The 16567-nt window shown below is 37.8% G+C and overlaps 1 protein-coding gene across 7 annotated transcripts in view; it reads left to right on the forward strand.

Annotated features, from left to right (window-relative positions):
* Window positions 1–16567, forward strand: part of LOC104612410 (FAD/NAD(P)-binding oxidoreductase family protein) — a 63470-nt gene that overhangs the window by 41807 nt on the left and 5096 nt on the right. For 5 of the 7 annotated variants that reach the window (XR_016080538.1, XR_016080539.1, XR_016080540.1 and 2 more), the window contains exons 3-7: window positions 7798–7924; window positions 13576–13637; window positions 14231–14461; window positions 16061–16182; window positions 16268–16406. Coding sequence is in view for 1 of the 7 variants with exons in the window: in XM_088895061.1 (XP_088751187.1) it covers window positions 7798–7924; window positions 13576–13637; window positions 14231–14461; window positions 16061–16182; window positions 16268–16406 (681 nt within the window). In the remaining 6 variants the exon portion in view is untranslated. The remainder of the gene's footprint in view (window positions 1–7797; window positions 7925–13575; window positions 13638–14230; window positions 14462–16060; window positions 16183–16267; window positions 16407–16567) is intronic. The other 2 variants (XR_016080542.1, XR_016080543.1) reach the window with 1 other exon arrangement.

A 16567-nucleotide genomic window follows, 5' to 3' on the forward strand; every position in this document is an offset into this window, starting at 1 on the left:
AAAAGATTACAGAAATGGAGCAAGGATTGAGAGAAAACCATGGTTTGGACTGGACAATGGGTTTGAGTCGGGTGGATCATTTGAATCGGGTGACTCTTTAAGCAGTCATGTGGTAGGGGAGAAACATTTAAAAGTTGACCCAATTGAAACAAATGGGCCGGTTAACAGATTTAGTGGGCCTCATACTTTAAAAGAGGCTGGCCTAGTTCTTAACAAGACACACACCACTTTAAAAGGGCACGTGACCGAGCTTGCTGGGGTGATGATGGATACTAAGTTTGGTCCATCATCGTTCCCTTCAAACACCCTTTGACTCTCTGCAACAGGAAACAGCAGATCGACGGCGACTTCATCTTGTTTTTGGGTCCCAAGCAAAGGAAAACAAGTCGTTTCCCCAGAACGACACAATCCAAAATACCAGAAGTCTCCTTTGCATGCTCAATCGAAGTCTTCTAAGGTTTCAAATGCGGCGGGTTGCAGTAAAACTGCATTCATTGAAGTGGAGTTCTCGTCGGAGGAAGAGAACTGGTCAGACTCTGACACTGAGGATGCAATTAGCCTTGGAAGCATGGATCAGCAGATGTTGATGGCCTTTCCTGACGGTGAAAGTTTCAGCATCGAACAATTGTTTCTAGAAGATAAAAGCTCGAGCTCGGTAGAAGGTATCCAAATAAAACCCTCCAGTACCTGGTTTCACCCAAGGAAGCAACAAATTTGGAAGGTTTTACAGAGGAGAGTCAGGGTACACCTAAACCAAAAAATAACCCCATTTGAGTAGAGCAGCACAAGGTGATTAGCGGTGTAGTGGAACAGAACTCTCCTATGCTGTTGAATGCAGATTCATCATTTGTGGAACAACTTGGAAAGGTCACTTCGGCTGCTACGGCTAACATAGCTTGGGTTGAACCGAACTTGATCCCACAATTGCACCTTAGGGAAGGATCCATCCTTGAACCGCTTCCCCATTCTAGGACTCTAGCTTCTTTGATTGTTTCCTCCACAAGTCCAGGTATGTCTGTCAATTTGTTTTTGGGTACTAGTATGGGTATTGTCCCTGGAATAGTACCTTTGCTCCCCAACCACAAGGAATGACCAGGGATGGGGAGCTATTGGGTGTCAAATTTGAGGGCAAAGAGGAAGAACTAAGGAGAAAAAGGAAATAGGAGGAGTTAGAGAAGATATGGGATCATATATGTTTTTATTTTGAGGAATATAAATAAAGAGAGGACTGGTTGGAAAGTAATATAGAAAACCTTAAAGCTCAAGAGGAAGCTTCTGATAGTGTGATTGAGGACTGTGTAACTGTGCCAGGAAAACCTGAATTGAAAAAATTACAGGAGGAATTGGAGAGGATTTGGGGACAAATTTGTGAACTCCTTGAGGAATATAAACTTATAGAAGAATCTCCAGAGGAAAATCCTAGAAAATTGGGTCCCCTAAAGGCATCAAAGGTGTTTTCTTGCACATCTGGACAAGCAAACAACCGTCGGAAAAAGAAAAGATCAGAGGTGGAGAGACTAATTTCTGACATAAAAGGAGATATAGAATTCAGTGGAAGAGGGGAGAGAAGGAAGATCCCTAAGTAGGGGACTATAAACTGAGGTGGGTATCAAATTCTTTGTTTTCCTACGAAAATTATCAGCTAGAATGTGAGGGCCTTAGGCAGAGCAAGGAAGAGAAGAGCAATAAATGATCTCCTTAGAAGGGAAAGGCTGGATATTGTAATGTCACAGGAGACCAAGTTAGTTGAACTTGACAGAAGATGGACTAGAAGTGTTTGGAAATTTAGAGGAATTAGTTGGGTTTCAGCACCTTATTTGGGGGCTTCAGGGGGTATTGTCACCTTTTGGAGAGAGGATGTTGTGGAGATTGTGGAGGAATTAATAGGGAGTTTTTCAGTATCCCTCAAGTTTAAAAGTGTGGAGGATGGTTTCAGCTAGGTACTAACCAATGGGTATGGATCATGTAACTATAGAGAAAGGAATGAATTCTGGGAAGAATTATCAGGGATTCAGGGTTTGTGGGATGGTCCTTGGTGTTTGGGGGGGGGATTTTAATTTAATCCACTTCACTAATGAATCAAACAACCCCCATCATACCATAACGACTACCATTATGAAGTTCAATGAGTTCATCAATTGTTGTGAGTTAAAGGAACTTCCTCTGCTACAAGCTCACTTTACATGGTCTAATTACCAGGAAACCCCAACCTGCTCAAAGCTAGACATATTTCTTTTTAATGAAAGTTGGGAAAGTCATTGGAGGGATTTGGTAGCTAGAGCTTTACCTGGAGTTACTTCTGACCATTGTCCTATTGAGTTAGGATAGGAACCTTTTAGGCTTGGTCCTTGACTCTTTAGATTTGAAAACATGTGGCTGACACACCCCGACTTTGTGAAGAAGATTGAGGAATGGTGGAGGGAAGATATAAGTGGGGTGAGATTCCACAAAAAACTAAGAAGCTTGAGATCAAAATTAAAGGATTGGAATAAAGACCATTTTGGGAGATTAGAGGAATCAAAATCATCTTTGCTAGATAGAGGAGTTAGATGGGAAGGAGTCTCAAAGAACCATGAACATGTAGGAGCGAGAATTGAGATGGAAGTTGAAGAGGGATCTAGAAGAGGTACTACCAAGGGAAGAAATTTCTTGGAGGGAAAAATCTAGATGCAAATGGATTATGGAAGGTGATAGAAACACTAAATTCTTCCATGAGATGGCCAATGGGAGGAGGAGGAGGAGGAAAAATTTGGTCACTAAGCTTGAAGTGGATGGAGTGACTTATGAGTCTCAAGAAGAGATAGCCAATTGTTTCGTTGCCCATTTCAAATCTATTCTAAGGAGGCCTCTAGGTAATAGGGTGGAGTTGGAAAGTGTTACTTGGCCAAGACTTTCTAAGGAAAATAAAGGATGGTTGGAAAGGCACTTTGAGGAGGATGAAATTAGACATGCTATCTTTTCTATGGATAGATCTAAAGCCCCAGGGCCGGATGGATTTACTATGGCTTTCTTTCAAGATTGTTGGAATGTCATTAAGGAAGATTTGCTCGAGGTCTTTAGAGAGTTTGAGGAAAGCTCAATAATAAGCTAAGGAGTTAATGCTACTTTTCTAGCCCTGATTCCAAAGAAGAAAGAGGTCATTCATCCAAAAGACTTTAGACCTATCAGTTTGGTTACTAGCATTTACAAAATTCTGGCCAAGGTCTTGTCATTGAGGATAAAAAAGGTGCTCCCCTCAATCATCAGTCAAGGTCAAGGTACTTTTGTTTAGGGGAGACAAATAATTGATCAAATTTTAACAGCAAATGAATGCGTGGAGGAGATGCGAAGATCAGGTAATCAAGGCTTTGTTTGTAAATTTGAAAAGGCCTATGATCTAGTGGACTGGAGCTTCTTGTTAGAGGTGCTCAGGAAGTGCAGGCATGGTTCAAAGTATCGATACGATACACCCGATACGGGGCGTATCGTATTGTCTCTTTTGAAAAAGATACGGTCCGAAACGCCTGTTTCCAGGTGTTTCGGACCCCCAATATTTTTTTAATTATAAAAAGCATGTTAAAAGCTTTCCAAAAAACCAAAATGTGAAAAAAAAACTAAAAAAAAATAAAGTTCTGGCCGCTTCTAAGTACCGATACAATACGACCGAAACTTGTATCGTATCGATACTTTGAACCTTGAGTGCAAGTTTGGGAATAAATGGTGTAAATGGATCAAGGGATGCCTTTCCTCCTGTCATTTTTCTATTCTAGTCAATGGGGTAGTTAATGATTTTTCCCCAGCCTGTAAGGGCCTAAGACAAGGTGATCCACTATCCCCCTTCTTATTCACTTTGGTTGTTGATGCTTTTAGTAGACTTTTATCAGATGCAGATAGGGTTGGGTTATTGAGAGGTTGGAGAATAGGTAGAGATAGAATTCTGGTAACCCACCTTTAGTTTGCAGACAACATTATCATCTTTTGTGAGGGTTGTGATTTGGTGGAAGTGAGAAACTTAAAGAATCTAATTATTCTCTTTGAGAATGCCTCTAATTTGAAAATCAATTTTGAAAAGAGTTGCATGGTTGGATTGAACTTGGATGAAGGGGTTTTGGAGTCTATCCCCGCCTGCTTAGATTGCTCTTATTTTGAGTGGCCTTTGACCTATTTAGGACTTCCCCTTGGTGCCAACCCAAAGGAAAGTCTATTTTGGAACCCTGTGGTGGAAAAGTTTGAAAAAAGATTGGCGACTTGGAGGAGGAACTACATTTCTTTAGGGGGTAGAGTGACCTTAATAAAAGCTACATTGGCTAATTTGCCAATTTATTTTCTGTCAGTCTTTAGGATACCTAACAGGGAAGCAAAGAGGATTGAAAAATTGATGAGGGACTTCCTATGGGAGCCAGGGGAAGGAAAAAAGGATCATTTGGTCAGCTGGGAAGTAGTGAGCTGAATCAAAAAAGAAGGGGGGATAGGGCTAGGACAGATAGCTAGGAAGGACGAAGCTCTTCTAGGTAAGTGGCTTTGGAGGTGGCCCTTGGAAAGAGAGAGGTTATGGCATGGGGTGGTGGCTAGCATTCATGGTTGTTCTAAGACTGGTTGGGATGTGGGGGTATTTTGATGGGCTTCACTTACAACCCCTTGGAAGGCTATTTAAGGCACCCTCCCTAATTTCCTCAGGTATGTAAGATATGACGTTTGCTCTGGTAATTCTGTTCTTTTCTGGGAAGGTATTTGGGTGTGCTCTCAACCTCTAAAAGATTGCTTTCCCTCCCTTTACACTATCTCCCTCTTTAAAAAGGAGCCTATTTCAAGATTTCTTTTTCCCCCCAGTTCTCCCCTTGTCTTTGAATTGGAATTTGGGGTTTCGTAGAGGTTTAAGGGATGAGGAATCTGCTTGTGTCTCTGATCTCTTGCTTCTTTTGGACTCTATTTGTTTGGACCTCTCTAAACTCGATAGAAGAATTTGGACCCTAACTCTTAATGGCTCCTTTACTTGTGCTTCTTATCTCGAGTCCCTTTGTTCTGCCCCTCCCTCTTTGGAGTTCCCTGTCAAAGAAATCTGGTCAAGGTCCATTCCCCTTAAAGTAGCTGTTTTCTGTTGGGAAGCTTTTTACGATAAGATCAATACTATGGATAACCTGCAAAGCAAGAGACCTTTCCTTTGTATATCCCCAAACTGGTGTGTTTTGTGTAAAATGCATAACAAGGATCACCACCACTTTGCTGCTAACATTTGGAATTGGGCCTTTATGTTGTTTGGTTGCAGGTGGACCTTGCCATTTGAAGTAAACTTGCTTTTTGATTTATCTACTTTTGGGCAGCCAACTAAGAGAGGGAAACTAATGTGGAAGTGTATCAGAGCAGCCATTTTGTGGACTATCTGGAAGGAAAGGAATTTTAGAATATTCAAGAAAAGGAAAAAAACATTGATGAAGCAAAGAAGTGCATTATGACAAGAACAATTCATTGGCTAAAAACTTTAGATCTGTTAAGAGGTTATTCTTTTGATGATCTTGGGAAAAGTTGGGCAGAGGTGGTCTTCACAGCCCCCAAAAAGAATAAATTACAGATAGAGTGGAAACCTCCTACAGAGGGTGTGGTAAAGCTGAACTTTGATGGCAGCAGTTTAGGCAATCCAGGGCCTTTGGGCATAGGAGGGATCTTAAGAGGTAAGGGTAGAAACATCCTATCCCTATTCTTGGGACTATGGGAGTTGGAGATTCAACAAGGGCTGAGATACTGGTTGCGGTGCAAGGAATACATGCTGCAAACCAACTAGGAGTGGAAAATCTGATAGTTGAGGGAGATTCTAAGGTGGTAGTAAGTTGGTTGTTGAGTCCAGAAACAGTTCTATGGGGCTACATGGATCTTCTTAAGAAAGTTAATTGGCTCACAAGGAATATGTCAGTCACCTATCAGTGGGTCAGCAGATCAGCAAATGCCATGGCAGATTCTTTGGCAAAACAAGGGGTCTCAAGGGTTGAGTTATTTTCTGCCACTTGATTGTATTATGTTAAGTTTGTTTTATGCTCTCACCTCTAAGGGGATGTAACATCTTGTGCTTCCTCTTTGGGTGAATGTACACTCCCTTTCTTATTAATAAAATCATTTTTCACTTTAAAAAAAATGTTTGATAAGGAGCCATGCCAAGAATGAGGTGGGGTGACATTTGTTGGCTATGATATGTGAATACCTGTACAAGGGTGCTATATTGTCTCAGATACTGCAACTTTTAAGTGTAAATTCCATATCCAACACCTTAACATAATTTATTGGCTACTTTGGCTTCAACTTTCTTCTGTGTTGTCCTTTATTGCTGATAATAGTATGATTATTTGAAGTATGTTAAGTTGATAAGGGCAAGGCCAAGGCACAATGGTTGTGATGGATGTTTGCTGCCGCATAGATATAAACTTTGAATGACTTTGATACAATAAGTATAGCTGATTTTGATGTTTAGATAAATATTTTCCCTCACTGCAAAATGTTCCTTATGAAAGCAAGGTGCCAACCAGCTGGTTGGTAAGGTCTTCTATTGGTCGTAGCGGAGACTCGGGATCGAATCCCGCCTGCACCTGGGTTGGGGGGAGGACATGGTGTAAAATCCCGATTTAATGCAATAATGCTATTTGGAGTTTGTTTTGATTGGAGCAGATAACTATCTATACTACTATTAAAAGTGTGAATTAGAATGTGGAACTTTTGTTTGACTAAAATACCCCATTTTTTGAATTTGTTTCCTCTTTCATTGTAAGGACAGAAATGTAATTTGAACAACCACTTTTCTCTTCATTCAAATCCCTCTCATTAAGTCTTATATTTAAGTTTATTAACTCATTGAATTCATTGAATCCTATTCTTGACTAGAATACCCATATTTTTGAATTTGGTCTCTAATTGTGAGGGCATAAAATGTAATTTGAACTACTACATTTCTCCTCGTTCAATTCCCTTTCATTAAGTCTTATATTTATGATATTAACTTCCATTCTTTCATTGAATCTTATATTAAATGACCATATTAAAAAAATAGGTGTGACAAAGAATAATTGTTTTTATTGATATAGAAATAAAATACAAATTTAAAATCTACCCAAAAATGGAGTTGTTTTCCTGTTTGGTGGCGAGCCAACAATTCAACCTTTTGGGTCAAATGTGTAAACCATTGCTTTGACAATTAAATAATAATAAAAATTAATAAAAGTGAAAACACACAAAAGTATAAAAAATACAAAAAATTGTAGAAAACATTTGGGCCCATCTCTAATATCGTATATTCAACATGCTAAACAAAAATAAGTGTGATAAATAGAATAATTTTTATAGACAGAAATATGAAAACATTATAGAATTTTTTTTGCCAACATTATAGAAATTTTGGAAACATATTATTTAATATCATCATCATCAAAAATGTCACGTGCAAAGCATGTGCACACTTACTAGTTTTATATGACAACTTAGCATTGCCCTTTTCTTTGTAGGAGTGTAGCTTGGGTGGGCATGTCATGGGTTAATCTTTTCTTCATAGTCTGAGCCCCAGCCCTGATGTAGTTGAAGTTCTTCAACTCAAGTGTCCAAATTTGAACTCCTATTTCTTCATTACCACTTTATTGATTATAATTCCCTAGGAAATGTCTTGTTATGCACTATAGCCTTCTTTGTTAGCAGCAAACTAGTAAATCAGATTTTGCTCAAATAACTTATTGTGCCTCCTTATAACTTTCTTGCTCTTTCCTTGTTTCTTGTATTGGATGTTTTTGCCTTTTGTGACATCTTCTTCACCATTTCTAACCATAACTTCGACACTTGGTGCAGACTTCTATGGTTAACATGGTGAGGCCTTGCTGGATAAGTAAACTTGAGCCGTTTAATGGGATGTGGCACTTAAGTGAGAATGGGAAACCTCGTGGGCAGTTTGATGCAATTGTTATTGCACACAATGGTAACTACATGCTTTAGTGGTATGCTTTCCGTAAAGTTTGATCTGGACCATGTGGGTACTCAATTTTTACTACAATTAATAATGGTACTTGCAGTTTGATCATGCGGTTGTTATATTGCACATTGTTATAACAGCATGCCTCAATGGTACTCATTCCCTATAGTTCAATCTTTTGGACCATAGGTGTCATTACTTTTACTATAGTAGTAGTAGTAGTAGTAGGGGTGGCAATGTTGACCCTGACCCTTTTGACCCACCCAACCCACCTGCTTCAAAACCCACCCATTTCAACAGTGGGTTATATGGGTCAAGTGACCCATTAGGGTCAAGGAAAAGAGGGTCAGGGTGGGTTGGGTCGAGGGTACCCATTGGGTCAAAAAGGGTTAGGGTCACTTGGGTAAGGAGAGGGTCAAGAGAGGGTAAGACCGTAAGAGGAGAGGGTCGAGAGAGAGTTGCTACAAGAGTTGAATTGTCGAACAAAGATCTCTGGGTTTTTCTCAGTTCTCAGTCGAACGAACTTCCACCATTGAAGATTAATCCATTATTTAAGTTTCAGATCTTTGCTCTTTGTTCCACTAGTCTTTAGATCAAGTGCAAGATTGAAAGGTGTTAGGGTTTCAATCCATTTGCAGTTCTTTGTTCCGCCATTGAAGCAAGATTGTCCTCTCTGCCATTGAAACAAGTTTGTCCTCTTAGCTTTTTTTTTTTTTTTTGATCAACAACAATTTCATTAATTCACCAAAGAGGTTACATAAGGAAGACAAACACACTTATCTTCCAAGTACAATCAAGAAAACAAAAGAATAGGTAGAGACAAAAAATTACAACTTAGCCCAAAACATTGAATCCCTTTCTGCCCCTTGTTTAGCTAAACCATCAGCTAGAGAATTGGCTGATCTTTTGACCCAGCACATTTTAACTTCCATCTCCCGCACCAACCACTCAAATTTCCTCCTCTGATTACTGTACCTCCATAAACCATTGTTGTCTGCATTCAGCCACCCTATCACCACCTCTGAATCCCCTTCAATTAAGAGTTTTCTGATGTTCATCTCCTTGGCTTTCTGGATTCCTTCCATAATTGCAAAGATCTCAGCTCTAAGGGAGTCACCCACTCCAATTGGGCCTGAGAACAAGGCAAAAATGACCCCATTCTCATCCCTAAAGACACCCCCAATCCCTGATTGTCCAGGGTTCCCCCTACTACTCCTATCAAAATTTAATTTCATGAACCCAGCAGGTGGAGGTGTCCAAGACACACTTATTACCGACTTGGTCTGTGTGCACTTTGCTATTTCACCCCACTTCCTCAACATGTCATCCACTGTGTAACCTGTGAATAGTTCCAAGGATTTCAGCCACTGTACAGCCCTAAAATGAATGATAGCCTTTAGTTCTTCCACCCCTCTCTCAGCCGCTGAGAAATCTTGAAGTTTCTTTCTTCCCATATTGTCCAACATACTGCAGCCCTCAAACCTTTCCACATAGTCTTTCCCCTTTTCCTATGCCACTTGAAGACAGAAGGGGAAAAAAGGCACTGCAGATCTGATGGAGGGTTCCATCTACACCCAAAGAGGGAAAAAGCCCATTGTTTCTCATAGTCCTCTTAGCTTCAATGCCATTGTTTCTCAGAGTTCTCAAATCTCAAGTCGTGTGTACATAAGAGTTTTGGATAGGTAAATCTTTTGACATTGCTCAGCCTTCATTGATTATCTGCCTCCCAGTCATATTGTTCAATCAAAAAGTTGAACATGAAACATGTCTGAAACTTGTCCCCGTTGCATATATTTTATGCCAAAAGTGCCCAAAACATATATTTACTCTCCAGTGGGCACAGAAAGATCCCCATTGGTTAGGTGGGATGATTCGTGGCCAGTTGAGTCATGGGCTCATGGGGATCTCTCTGTGTTGGACGACTGTTGGAAGAAAAAGATAAAACAAAGAAAAGAACGAAACGACTACAAGGCTGCCGGACTGGATCAATGAATGTCTCCCTTAACTTGGTGCTTGTAATGGAGCTTCATTTATTAAACACCGCAGATTTACAGTATAGTCTAATGCAAATCGACCCAGCAAGTATGTCTTCAATTTGTTCTTTTATCAAATATCTAATGGCCGCTTGTCTTCTCCTTATATCTCGTCTAGAGGTGATGGTTCTAATTAAGCTGGGTTGATGTGAGCGTCCATTCCTGATAACTTCATTTCTTTTATTTTGTTTAAGCTTGACGATGACTTGTCTGAACTTAGATTCTAAGGCTGTCGTGCGCCCATGCCCATTAAACATGGTCACTGTTTTATGACAATCTTATCTAATATCCAGCACTGAACCCCACATCAGTTCTGTAAATTTAAATTAAGGTCCACGGCATTGACTGATTGTTAATTAAATTGGAGCAATGGAGGTCACATCTTCTGCTATGTTGCACAAGTCCAAGCTCATAAAGTTGTATTATTATAATTTATAGCCTCAAATCCGCTGCTCTATTCAACCCACTGTGAGTCCTGTTTCTAAATATTAATTTCCTTGGTTGTTTATTCATTATAATATGGTTTGGTAAAGAAGTTTTCAATCAACACCATGGGATGATCCCCAATGAATAAAGAATATTGGATAGAACAACAGAGTTTCAGCAGACTGTTTGAGTTTAAACATGACTTCATTTATAAAGAATTATCTTCAGAACTTTAAAGAATGTTGATGGAACTTCTCTGTGTCATCCAAATTAAATATTTGATACTAGAAACGTTCATTTGGAATCATATTCTAGTTAGCTGATTTTTGAGCCTATCACTCTCCATTCTAGGAAGGTGGGACACATGAGTAGCTTACCCCAGGTTGGAACACATGGCAAGTTATATGGCCCCAAACTATGTTAGAGGTCATGTGTCTAAGTAGCTATGAAAAGACCCTAGTTGTCATCAATGAACCCTGATCACAATTCACAATGTGTCTAATCTTCCAAGCTCACTCCTTTGATTAAAATAACATTAACATTATACACCAGAAATGCCACACTTCAACAGCTTCAGCTTTTTAACTACTCTGATACTTATGGTTTATAACTTTAACCCAACACAGACATGACAAGACTTGATCATGCCCAATAATCTTTTATTTATTTTGTTTATAATTAAGGAACAGGTTAATTACTTGCTTTTGTAAAATAGAAAAATAAGTAAGTTGGTTGACAAAAAATGGATATTTTTTGTCTGAAACTTGTCTCTATGTCCCTGTTCCACATTGCTTACTTGGTTTTAGTAGCAAATATATAAATGTTCAAGGTTACTGATCATAATAAGGCAAAGCTTTTCTGAACTTGGTGCTAACGATACGGGAATGTGGGATCTGATGACCATCTCAGTATTTACAAAACGAAAACTCAAATCAGTAATCTCTTGGTTGAAAGCAGAGCTCACCCATCTGGAATTTTGTATGTTTGCATGTTTTTTTTTCTAGATTTTGTTGAAAATGTTAGAAAGTTATACATTTTTTCTTCAAAGTTATACACTTTTATTTATAATTTTCTACTTTTTTTTGCATTTTCTACAATTTTCTGCATTTTTATGGTATTTTCGGCATTTTCTGCTATTTGTCTGCATAATGTTTTCAATATTCTGGTATTCTCTGCTATTTTTGTGTTATTTATTTGCAACTTTCTGTAATTTTCTGGTATTTTTTGCATTTTCTGCAAATATTTGCTATTTTTTTGAAATTTTCTGCATTTTCTGGTCTTTTCTGTAATTTTCTGCAATTTCCTGGTATTTTATGCAATTTGTTTGCAATTTTATGCTATTTTCTTGTATTTTTTTTCTATTATTCTGCAATTTTCTGGTATTTTCTGCAATTTCCTGGAATTTTCTGTTATTTTCTGCAATTTCCTGGAATTTTCTGATATTTTCTGCATTTTTCTTGCATTTTCTGCAATTTTTTGGTATTTTTCTGCAATTTTTGGTTTTTTCTGTATTTTCTGCTACTTTCTGTAATTTCTGAAATTTTCTGCTGTTTTCTGCAATTTCCTAGTATTTTCTGGTATTTTTCTGCAATTTTCTGCTATTTTCTACAATTATCTGTTATTTTTTGCAATTTTCTGCTATGTTTTGCTATTTTCCGAAAATTTCTGCTATCTTCTGGTATTTTCTTCAAATTTTTACTATTTTCTGCATATTCTACATTTTTTTGCAAATTTCTATTATTTTTCTGCTATTTTCTGCAATTTTCTACATTCTCTGCAATTGTCTATTATTTTCTGCTCTTTTATTCAATTTTCTACTATTTTTCTGCATTTTTTGCAATTTTCTACATTTTTTGTGAATTTTCTGCATTTTTTTCTGATTAATTTATGCATTTTCTGGTATTTTCTGTTATTTCGACTATACGGGTCAACCTGACCCGTTTATACCACGTGGCAATCTCAGGAGAGTTGTTTCTCTCAAAAAGTTGTTATTTTTCGGGTATTATGGGCGAACACGACCCGTTTCTACCATGTGGCATCACTTAGAGGTGTTTCATCAAAAATGTTATTTTTGGGTACATGGGTCGATCCTACCCGTTTATACCACTTGACAATCTCGGCAGAGTTGATTCTCTCAAAAATTGTTGTTTAGGGCATACGGGTCGACCCAACCTGTTTATGTATTTATATGTGATGGTAGGTGGGTTAGTATGGGTGAGGGTGGGCAAGGGTCGTATGAATGGGTCAAGTGGATCAATATGGGTGGGTCAGGGTTAGGGTGGGTTATGATCCTTTAACAAGCATTGATGATGGGGCATGGTGGGTTGGTGGGTCAAGATGGGTGGGTTGGTATTCAACCCTTACCCAACCCACCCATTTGCCACCCCTAGTAGTAACTAGTAGTAATTCTTTAATAATTGTTACTGATAAGCAAAACCGGAAAAAAAAAAAAAAAAAAAAAAAAAAACTACATAGATCAGTTGTTGGCTTCTACCATACCATTTGATTTGTCTGCTTTCTGGTTAACTTCATGTGCGTAAAATTGACTTTGTTTTCTTACAATGCTTAGAACCTATTTACCTTTTTGGGGATGGATTCTTCATTTGTTGCACAACTATGTAAAAATTGTCTTGATAGTTGGCAGTACATTTGCCACTCGTTTTGTGGAGTAGCAACTACTAAGTGCTAGGTGCTAGCATGAGTTTCTACTTTAGAATATGCATTTTTAATTGGTATACCTTATCTTATGGTATGGTACTATGGTTGTTAACTTGTTGCTGACATGACTCTTTTTGTCTATCTCATTCAATCATTATTTTGTTTCATTAATTTAAGTATATGTCTCAATTAAATTTAAATCTTAAGTACACATAAAGGTAAGTTAATGTTAGGCTACCATCCATATGTACTATATGACTCATGGCATCATCTGTACTCGTTCAACATTTGAGTCCTAAAACTAATAGGTGTAATACAAACATTATTTCTGGCTTTTACTAAATCAGAAATTTAAAGTAATGGCATTAATCCTTTTCTTTATAATGTGCAGATTTCCTTTTAACCTTAAGTTATGCCATTATCACTTATCTGATAACTAGGCACCTGTTTGACTTTCTGATCCTACTTAGATTTCTCTGAGGATTTGTGGTTGTATAAGATACCGATCTTTTTTCCCCTTGTTTTCTTTCTCATAAACAGGAAAATGCGCAAACCGCTTGCTTGCTTCATCGGGGTTACCACTTATAGCAAGACAAATGAAGGTGTTCATGCAAATTGTTCAAACTTGATGCAAATTATAAAAACTTGCTTGGTTGCCTCAAATAAAATCATTTCGCTTTGGTTTTGTTTAGCCCTTAAATTTATGTGTTGTTTTTAATCAGCTAAACACTGTTGTTGTCAAACCTGAACCATATTGTATAGATAAACCAATGAATCAATTCCGTAGAGAGCTTTCATGTTTCCTGTTACAGGTGGTTTTTATGGGCTGAACTATTTAACCACTGGTATAACCAGTGAAGAGCTTTCTGGTTTGATGCCTGATCCAGTTTTAACAACAATGTCCTGATCTTCATAACCTGAAATGGATTCATCCTGGCCATATAGAAAAGTTGGAAATGATTTCATCTTTTTAATAAAATATGAAATGATCTGATCCCAATATTTCACCAACTACTAGGAATGGATCCATTTTAGGTGGTAAACTTGTTCTCTGAAATTTAAAAGCTACAATCAATTCATTTTACTTATGTGGCATCCAAACAGGCTATATGTATATTAATGTTTCATCTCTATGCATCTTCAAGCATTTGTAAGTTTGTTTTCCTACTTGACCATGTCTTATTTGTGTTTGTAGAAGCTTGAACTCAGTTCCATCTGGGCCCTACTTGCAGCATTCGAAGATCCTCTTCCTACCCCTAATAGCAGAATTTCAACTGCTTTTGAAGGAGCTTTTGTAAAAGGGGTTGATTCTGTTTCATGGATGGCAAACAACACAAAGAAACTATTCCCTTCACAGAGCGGTGGCCCTCACTGTTGGACTTTCTTCAGCACTGCTGCTTATGGAAAACGAAACAAAGTTCCACAGGTTAGCTATTTTTTATTGCGACTTGTACGTTTTTGGTTGGATTCTTTCTATATACACGTATCCTTGTATGTATGTTTGTTTGGTTATTGGTTGTGACAATTTGTATTGGGGTATGTGTTGAACATTAGGAATCTCTGTTAATGGAATTTGAGTCATGAAATGGGAATATTGAAACATTAAGTTCACTTCATTCCAGGGTGGTCAGGTAGAGAAATCATATGATACAGCCCCTACTTCCTAGAGATTATTTGGAAGGTGAGGGTATAAGGTGTTTCTCAATATTGACATGATCTGGAAATAGTGTGAGGTGATGGTGGCTGGAATGAGAACATTTATTGGAGAGATGAGTATCCAGTTACAATACATACCATGGATTACAATTGAGTCCATTACTTTTTTGTTTCTTTTATGCTCTGGTTAAAGCTAAGCAACTGGGTATGTACAATAGAAGGTCCCATTGTGTGTGTTGTTTAACAGTGGTATAGCTTTCATTAATGAGATAATAAAGGGAGTAAATGGAAATTATTTATCAAAAAAAAGGGAGTAAATGGAAATTCATAACTATGGATGATTCTAAGGAATTTTAAGTTGAAAAGCAGGCTGGATAATGACAGGAACAGGGTGTATAGAAACTTTTTATGAAGACGGATTAGAAACTTGTAACAAACTTAGATTGATCAACGAGAGTTGCCTTAAAGCTATTATTATAATAATCTTTGTTCTGCAAGGTGGAAGAGGTGATTTGTGTTTGGAGTTTCCTTCAATGATGCATTTTAATTTTTAAATTGAAGGAAAATTTCCATGTGATTGCTATGAGACTTGTCATGCTTTATGGTTTAGAATCCTAGGCAATTAAGAAATAACACATGTATTACAATGTTGAGATGGATGATTGGTGAAACTAGGAAGGATAAACTTAGAAATATGCGTTCAAATGTTCCTAGGGGTAGACCTAATAGGTAACAAGATTATGGTGGGTTGACTGAGATGGAGTGGTCATGCAGAATACAGACCCAAGCAAGAAAATTTGTGTACAAGTTAAAATATCCAAAAAGACATCAGAAGGCCATAAGGCCAAATGCCTAGGCTAATGTTTTTGGTAGTGGAATGGCTAAACTAGATTGTATCCAAAGCCAAACACTTGGGCTAATGTATCTATTACTCATACAAGCAAAGGTTTTTGCATCATTTAGAATTCCAGTTTGGATTAAAAAGATCCTGTGTCATAAACTCATATTATTTATCGGTGTGAATACAAACACAATTTATAGTGAATATGAATATTTCTTGTTCTGATCAATAACAAGAAATTTTATTAGTGATCAGAAAAGATCAAATTACAGCCTTATCTGGCCTGAAACAGAAAAGGCTACAAGACAACAAGAGAGGAAAATCAAATCAGTTTTCTTAGTTGTAATGTGGGAAATTGACATAACTGTTTCATTGGTAAGTGACATAAGTTTCTTATTCCCATGCATGTCACATTTGACCATATCAACAAGCATGCATTAATATAATGGAGGTTTTTGGAAAATATCCAAAATTGCTAGTTTTTTTCCCTTTTAGATGTTGATCTTATTTAAGTTTCTGTTTTATCAGGAAAATATCCCAAATGCCACAGCAGAGAAGGTGATAGAAGGCATGCTTGAGGGTGTTGAGATTGCACTAGGATTATCAAAGGGATCACTCACTAGACCTTTCTATACCCGTGTTCAGTTATGGTGAGAAACTACTCTTGAGCAATACTATTGATTTTTGTCATTGTTACAGATGATTGAGATATTTTTCTTGTCCTGGAATGTATAGGGGTGCAGCTCTTCCAACTAATAGTCCAGGAATTCCTTGCGTCTTTGATCCCCAAGGACGGGCTGGAATATGCGGTGACTGGCTACTAGGTTCAAGTTTAGAAGCTGCAGCTTTGAGTGGCATGGCTCTTGCCAATCATGTAAGTGCACTTATATTTCCTTACATAGGATTTAAATACAATGATACACTAATCCATGTCCATGCTCACTGTTCAGTCCTGCCAGCCCCCTATATGCATACATAGAGATGTCTTAATGTGCATACATTGTCTAATAATGAGCATGAAATATCTGCCTTTCT

The sequence above is a fragment of the Nelumbo nucifera genome, chromosome 1 (assembly GCF_055504915.1).
Source record: "Nelumbo nucifera cultivar China Antique chromosome 1, China Antique-T2T, whole genome shotgun sequence".
In the NCBI taxonomy this organism is placed as follows: domain Eukaryota; kingdom Viridiplantae; phylum Streptophyta; class Magnoliopsida; order Proteales; family Nelumbonaceae; genus Nelumbo; species Nelumbo nucifera.